The sequence below is a fragment of the Nanorana parkeri genome, unplaced genomic scaffold (assembly GCF_000935625.1).
Source record: "Nanorana parkeri isolate BGI_ZX_2015 unplaced genomic scaffold, ASM93562v1 scaffold2186, whole genome shotgun sequence".
NCBI classification, from domain to species: domain Eukaryota; kingdom Metazoa; phylum Chordata; class Amphibia; order Anura; family Dicroglossidae; genus Nanorana; species Nanorana parkeri.
Genome location: NW_017308454.1, coordinates 186090 through 194302, shown reverse-complemented (window position 1 = coordinate 194302; position 8213 = coordinate 186090). Strand labels below are relative to the sequence as shown.

The following is an 8213-nucleotide window of genomic DNA, read 5'->3' as shown; positions in this document are numbered from 1 at the left end:
TCCTGCCAACACATCCGGAGCCACAGATGCAGCAGCATAGCAGATTGTGGAAGGCAGAGTAGCCCTGGAGGCAAAATGTCCACTCTTTTCTTAAAGGATCCCACCCTCCCCAGATTAGCATCATTAGTTTCCATGTTGCTGGCGACTAGCCTTCCTGCATTGTGGAAAAGCATGGTGCTCTTTGAAAAATTTAAAAGGCACTCTTGAGGGTGCCAGAAGACACCCAAGGGTACCATGGCATCCTGGTTGAGAAAGGCTGGCCTAGCCTGACACAGGTCACCTCCACCTACAGTTCCAGACAGGTGTCCAACTGTTCAAAGCCCAAGTTGGGCACAACCCAGAACCTGAAGTTCACTGCTGATGAAGTAAAAATAAAGCTGTGATTATAAACTACAAAATAGGAAAATGGGAACTTGTTGGCATTCAAGTATTGGGTGTACTTGTATGACAGAAAATTGATATATGCAAAACTGTAAGGGTCTCAGATGAGGGTAGGATCCATGCAGACTAGCACAGGATGGCAGAGGATGCTCAGATCCATCAAAAGATAGAAACAGGGTTTTGCATAGGCCCAAGTTATATATTGCCTGGTCTTTACCGAGGGCCCCCGATTCTAAGGATTTATTTGTGTGGTGGGTTCCCTTAGAGAAATCCTTGGAATAGACTGGCCATGTATAGGCAGAGTTTTCACAAAGGCTGACAAAAACAAGCCATCTTCCATCAAACCAGTAGTGATGAAGTTTGCAACTAGATTACACATTCTTTCCCATCACAGAGATAGAAGACAGCAGAAAGTCTTAACAGCAAGTTATAGCTCACAACAAAAAAAAGTTCTACTCCAAACCATTAAACAATTGTATCAGCGTGTCATTGTCATGTGTATATCCACCCTTGCCAGAATGCAGTAACGAATTGTGCATCAGTTCTACTATAATAAATAATAAAGTCTTACATAGAAAATCTTAATCCGGGAAACCTCCAGCCGAAGCAGCTCTTCCATTGTCAGCTCATCAGTGCTTTTTGTGAGAGAGAGAAAGCCACATGTGGTAGATCTTTTTGAATGTTCAACCCTGCGATAGACAGTGTTAAAAGTCAGAATCATCTATGATCTGGGCAGGCATAGGTACAAAGTAGAATTTTGTCATGGACTGCTACAGAGTAGCATGCTTGTCTAGTCCTGTACCAAAGAGGACACGACAAAGCTAGGGTAACCATAACCAACCTTCCAGTTTTCTTTTATAGGTTAGCAAATAAAAGTCAACACTGACACTTTCTTTTATGACTCAGCCACAATTAAAACTTTATATACTGAAAGCAGTAGAACATATGCCTTTATAATGTGCTCACCGAGGGTCATCATCTGGCTCCCAGCCTTCCAATTCTTTGAGGCAGAAAAAACAGCAGGCAACATCCGGCTCATTCTCTGTTGGACAATGTATAAAGCCAGCCTTTGCCATCTATCGGAACAGAAATAACAAGTCATCTTTTAGCAGAACTTAATATCGACTAACATAAAAAGCTCCCCCCTTGTTTATATTAAATGAGCAGGCTTTCAAAGTGTGCGGCATATTAACCACTTGTTGTCCGGAGCAAATTTCTTACAATTGCGCACACACGATAAAATCTGAATTTTTGGCTAGAAAACAGCTTCAGACCCCCAAACAATGATATATTTTCCGAAAGCAGACGTCCTGTCGAATAAAAAGATGCTAGCTGCAATTTTTATGTTGCACTGTATTTGCGCAAATGTGTTTTAAAACAATTATTTTTAGGATTAAATACACTAAAATGAAATTTAGCACACAGAAACAGAATATAATACCCACTTTTGGGTGAATAGAAGAGGCAGGGTCACACCAGGTAAGTAGATACCAATCATGTTGAGCCTTAAAATTGAGCGCGTCCGTAAAACCGCAAGAAACAATCACAAAAATGTCCAATAGGCGACACTTGAAAAACTTTTACTGCTCAATTTAGTGTTCACAGTGATTGATGCGCCCATAACTATTGCTCTTACTCTGATGCTCGCAACGATATGCAACATGTGTGGCACAATTTCCGTTTTTGCGTGTAGGCGCATTCAACGCATTTTGGCATTGTATGTGCGTGCACCTGGGGGGCGGGGGACTTAACCTGTTACTTTATGTTTTAAGATTTTTGTTTACACTCTACTTTATTGCCATCTTATTGCTAGCTATCCCCCTATGTAATAGTAAATATGTGACAGGTCCTCTATATGGAGACATCAGAGGTCTTTCAGACCCCTAGTGTCAATAAGGGACCCCAAAGAAGCTGATGAAGCAGAGATCTGCTTCACCAGTTTCTTCTTCTGGCTCTAGGAGCCGGAGAATGTGCCCAGCGACACCAGAAGTGATGTAATGCACATCACTTCCGGGTCCAGTGATCAGACGAGAGATCAGCGACAGGAAGCCTGCTGATCTCCCTCTGATTCATCAGGGCAGACCCCCCCCCCCTATCGGTCCCAGGCTCCCACAGGGGACAGCGGAGCACGGGAAGCTGACAGGACACAGCGCAGCACTGTACAAGCGATCCGGCGCCTGCACAGATGCTGGATCGCTTGTATTTAAACAGCAATCGTCTGCAATTTAAAATGGTACCGAGAACACAGCTGCAGCAGAAGTTGTGTTTGTTGTATAACCACTTCCAGTGGAATACTTGTATTTAAGTGAACCCGCAGGAAGTGGTTAAAGCCCAGCTCTAGCTAAAACTTGAATTTTTAGATCGCATGGGAGATGGGTATAAACCTCAGTTTATTGTTTCCTGTGTAACATTTTAGGAGATTCCACCTCCCTTTATTTCCAGTTCCCTGCAGAGCGATAGGCGGAGGAAGGGAAATGACTGATGCAGGTCAGACCTGAACAAGAAGTTAGGTGAGTATTGGATGGAAGGGGGTTTGTTTTTTGTTGCGTTTGAAAAGAGGGGAGGGAGGGCCAGCTAGCATAGTGATAGGTGGGTTTAGCTCAGGGATGGAGTTAAGGGGGCCATCTTACTGTACAGTGTGCAGTATGAAACCATTTTAGGTGGGAGAGAAAAGTAGTCAGTCCCGCCCACCCTCGCCAATACTATTTCAGCTTTTTTTGTTTCCAAAGGGTTAGTTTCTGCAAGTGTGGCATTTGGGGAGGAGGGACACATTCTCTCTAGTTAGGGTTATGGGTATTCCTTTTCTACGTTATAAGTGGTATTTGTGTTTTTGGGAAATATGGCTGACTTATTTTTCTTCTAAGTTAGTTGTCCATTGGGCGGGTCCCTGGTGGTGCCATACAGCGACGACGAAGAACTGGCTCTCCGCAAAGTGAAAAGGGCAGAGTAGTAGGGAAGTGCCAATGGTGGGGCTACTGGGCTCTATAGCTTGGTAACCAGTAAGAACTTTGGCAACTGTTGGTGGGCGTACCCACTCGGGCCATATTATGGGCGGCCGGTACAGTAAACAATGGTCATGCTACACCCCCCGTAAGCGGTGAGTGGTGTTTTTTGGCACTCGTCAGGGACAGAAGTATTTTTTTTAGCTACATTGCACTATTTTCTGTTGAGATTTAGTTCAGTGTTCACAAGTAATGTTATTTAGTATGTTCTGTTACTGTAAATGTTTACATCGCAGTGGCCTTGCAACCTTCCAATAAATGTCATTGTATTACGTTCTTTGAAATGACTGGTGTTTAGTGTGTTATTTAGGTGGGAAGTGAGGGTTACTTGGCCTTGCAGTCAGTCGTGTACCATACAAAGTGTGCTGGTGAGATCATTTTTGTTCCCAGATCATCCATCTGCTTCTAGCTTTAGGATGGATTTTCATCTAGTATCCAAATTAATAAATTTTAGATAATTGGGATTAAGAATCCTCCTGCCTCATGAAGAATGAAGAATAAAACCTCGATAAGAGCCTTGACTATTGCAAGTAGAGCTTAAACTAATGAAGGGCTTCTTACCCTATTGGCAAGGTTAGCTTGAGGGAAGGGCTGCCAAGTTACTAAAATCTCATAGGTTTTAACAGGTTAAAGAGGAACTATTGCATTTTGAAGAGTTAACCCTTTCAGAAGAAATACCAGATCCTCGGTCCCGTCTGGCTGCTAGCCTGCGACCCCCACAGACCCCCCTAGGCTCCAGTGGTCTAACGACCTGTGATGTTGTCACATTTAATACAGCCTATTAAACTTGAAGACTCGGAGAGACATTCTACCACTGGTACAGATGGGAAGAGAGATGAGCTATCAATGCCACAGGATCAAGATCAGGCGAGTATTACTTCTTTAATTTCACTCCTAGAGAAAAAAATAAAGCACTTAACCCTTGCAATGCAAGAGTAGCCCCACTCCAAGGGTTAACTTTTCAAAATCCTGGAATTCTTTGAAAATTGTGTTTTAAATGTTTTGTTAAAATACCTGGTAATCCTGGCACAAAGGTCCATGTGCCGATACTTCCTGTTCAACACAATGCCATTGACGTGCAAGTACAGCATCACACTGCTTTCTTTAGATTTGAAAACTATATTTGATTGACTTATTGTCCCAATCCTCCAATTGTTTAGCCACATTTTCACCCTGTCACATACCCTCTTAAAGGAGGCTGTGCTTGCACACATTGCACAGCTACAGTCTACTTGTCACCATCAGGAAACTATCCATGAGAAATCACATGCACAGACATCCCAACTCTCCCTGACACTCTGGAAATCTCCCGCTATTTGAGATCGGCCGCCGGCCACCTGGGAGAGAAACATTTTCTACCGGTTCTACCGGAAAGGTTTACTCTGTTAGATCTAGCAGAGTAAACCTTTCCATGCGATCTGTTTTGTTTTTCCTGACATTGGGGCCGCCGTCAGTCAGAGAAAAAAAAACAAACAAAAAAACAGCATAGGAATGCATAGCTAGATTGCTATTGGCTAGTTCACTTTGCATTAGCCAATAGCAGACTAGCTATTGCACCCGCCCACTGCTGCTGTCAATCAGCAGAGGGGGACCTGAAGTTCTTCACCAGGTGCTCTTCTAGTGATTGACTACAGCAGAGAGCAGGTGCAATAGCCAGCTTGCTATTGGATATTGAAAACTGAACTAGCCAATAGCAATCTAGCTAGCAATCTTCCTATGCTGTTTTTTTGAGTATGTTAACAAAAATACAGCAATAAATTAGCCAACTACATGTGAAACAGTTAGCATTCATGTGTACTTTAAGAGGGTGCAAAAGGCCACACTAAGCGCAGGTTCCCCACCTGCCAGACAAGTTCCCACTTTATTTTTTTTGTAGTTTATAGCCACAGCTTTATTTGTGTTTTTACTTTATCAGCAGTGAAACTTCTGTTTGAGTTGTACCAAACTTGGACTTTGGATAGTTGCACACATCTAACTGTAGGCAAGGGTGGACTGTGTCAGGCTTGGTTACTTGGGTTCTCACAGTTTATCTGGGGAACAAGGGGTTCTGATCGATTGGATGTTGATAGTGTGTGGTCTATTATGGTTTTGTTAACTCTGTGGTTTAGCTCTAACACAAACATTTTTATAGAGATTATGGCAAGGCTAATTTTCTTCTCTTTCAGAATGGTACCTTTTGTGTAACATTATGCCTTATTCCAAGTCACCAAGGAGACCTGAGACATACAATAGGAAAATGAATCCAGGTAGTCAGTATGCATACTGCCAACACTTTGAGCAGGTGTGAACAACTCTGGACCTCAAGCTGTGCTTAAAATCTGCAAAGCATCACAGTCGCAGCAATGTATAGGAACATTTTTTCCATAGCAGATCCTTATCCAAGATGGGGGTCTGGTATAGATACCCTCCCTATATGGACCATTTGCCTCGTAGTGAGATATATATCTATATCTATATATAAAAGACACTGGATCTCAGGTACAGATGTGGAGACACAGTGGGATGGATCTACTAAAGGAATAGAGCACAATTGCTTCATAGAGTCTAAATTCATGTATCTAAGCGCAAGAGGTGAAGCAGTGTAGAATGTAATCATCTAATTATGTGCAAGTAAAAGTTTTTTTTTTTACATTTCCAAAGTGAACACAATTAACTAAACGAACAGCATTATATATTTATTTTTTGTAAAATCAACCCCAATAGGTTTCAATAACATATTTGCCCCATAGCAGTTCATGTGCAATAGACAAGAAATGAGACATACTCACATTTTCAGGCGTGCACTTGCAGTTTTCAGTAAAGGGCCAGTCAGCAAATGTTTTGAGCCTTGCATTGTAGTCATACATAGTCTTAAACGTCTGCAGCCTCTGCAGCGTTTCACTGAACTTGTTGTTAGCAACATGCATGATGTACATCCAAAACTATCACAGACCTCCTTACACATCTATTTGTGCTCAGGGTGGTGATGCCTACAGACCACACCTAATAATGACCAGCTGAAAATTAACCCAAAGGTTCCAAGAAACCACCGAACACTGATTCCAACTGATAACACAGTGCAGTGCAGATTTGGAGGTGCTGCTTTTAGCATCCAATTAGTTAATTTTGTTCCCAGATCATGCATCTGCTTCAAGACAGAGGTTAGAAAATTAAAGTAGAGCTGAAGACAAAACTTTTTTTGTTTTAGATAGATTAAAGGAGGGTTATAACCCCTTTCAGCTTTTTTTGCCATCTGTGTCTTATTGGAGAGATTTCCCTGCACTTCCTGTTCGATAGCCACAACAGGAAGTGAGGGAAATTCCCGGTGGTCAGCAAGGTCAACAGAACTAGGGTACCCATTTAAAGATTTCTCATCCATACCTGTTAAGCTGGCCATAAACCTACAGATTATCTGCAGATTTTCTCTGGCCAGATAGAAAAGGTGCAACAGATTCCTCCATCTACTCTAAATTGGGTGGACTGAGGAATCTCCCACTGGGCCAAGCTTCAGTATCTTGCTAGTTGGCCCCGCTAACTGTCAAAATACCTGAACAAGGCCTGCATCCAATCAGATTGTTCAGGTATTTTGACAGTTAGCGGGGCCAACTAGCAAGATACTGAAGCTTGGCCCAGTGGGAGATTCCTCAGTCCACCCAATTTAGAGTAGATGGAGGAATCTGTTGCACTTTTTCCATCTGACCACAGAAAATCTGCAGATAATCTAGAGGTGTATGGCCAGCTTTAAGGTGACAACCTACATTTTTGAATTTTCTTTCACTTTAGCCACCAGGACAAATAGAGAGGGGGAATCTCCCTCATGGGGACACAGACAACAATAAGAACCTGACAAGTGTTCTAATCCCACTTCACTCCTTCCAAAACTAAAAAAAAAGTTGAACTTTGAGCAAGGGTTTGACTGTATGTTACACCAGCATATTTGTTTTATTTAGGTCACTATGACCTTTTTTTCAAAAAGTACATGGGTTTGGTTACTACAACACACCACTTTTTTATTATTATTTTTAATAATCATGTTTTTTTAATCATAAAACCAACCGAAGGAAACTCAGTGACAGACTGGACTGCAAGAATAATTTTCCTTTAAGTGTAACTAAAGCCAAAAGGGGCAGAAAGTGATGGAAATTCAACATTTTACAATTGTCATCAGAACAGGAGATGAAGGAAATATTCTAATAGGAATTCCTGTTCACAACACAACACAACAAAGAAGTCTCCCCAATAGAACACATACAAAAAAAGACAGTTTTTTTAACCCTTCAATGCACTATCCCAAAAAAAAACAATTTCTGGCTTGGTTTTTTGTATATGTGTTTTTCCCCCTATTGTGTGTGTGTGTGTTGGGGGCTAGGTAGATAGAAATGGCCCAGAAAGGAACAGGCAACAACAGAGAAGGAGGTTCTTAACAGATTAAAGCCCTAACAAAAAATTCCTTCTGATCTTCCTGTTTGGCCTGTTAAATATATTATTAAACAAAGCCTCCCTTCTGTGTAACCTGTCATGGGCGGAGCACCATCTGTTACATACAGGCGGCGCTTCATCAGGCGTTTGACAGTTGTTAGGTTACACAGCAGCGGGGTGTGTAACCGAACACAGTGAGGTCAGAGTTACAACAACCTCTGACTTGGAGTCAGAGGCTTGAGCTCTGTGGATGGTTTGGACCAATGGCCATTCAATTAAAAAAAAGAAAAAAACACTGACGGCATCCATCTAGATAACTCATCAGTGGCGAGCAAGTGAGGGACAGGGAGGCTTCTTTAACGTCTCTCCCTCCTCCCACACTCCACAGTCAGTGCAGTGCGGGGGTAGGCTGGGGTGGGGGGGGGGGGCTCA

General features: G+C 42.3%; 1 protein-coding gene across 1 annotated transcript in view; it reads right to left on the bottom strand.

The window, feature by feature from the left end:
• LOC108800977 (baculoviral IAP repeat-containing protein 5.1-like) overlaps positions 1-6289 on the bottom strand; it is a 6699-nt gene extending 410 nt beyond the window's left edge. The window contains exons 1-3 of the mRNA XM_018572959.1: positions 6152-6289; positions 1348-1457; positions 953-1070 (exon numbers count right to left, since the gene is read on the bottom strand). Coding sequence (XP_018428461.1) covers positions 953-1070; positions 1348-1457; positions 6152-6289 — 366 coding nt within the window. The remainder of the gene's footprint in view (positions 1-952; positions 1071-1347; positions 1458-6151) is intronic.
• Positions 6290-8213: the final 1924 nt, after the last annotated feature.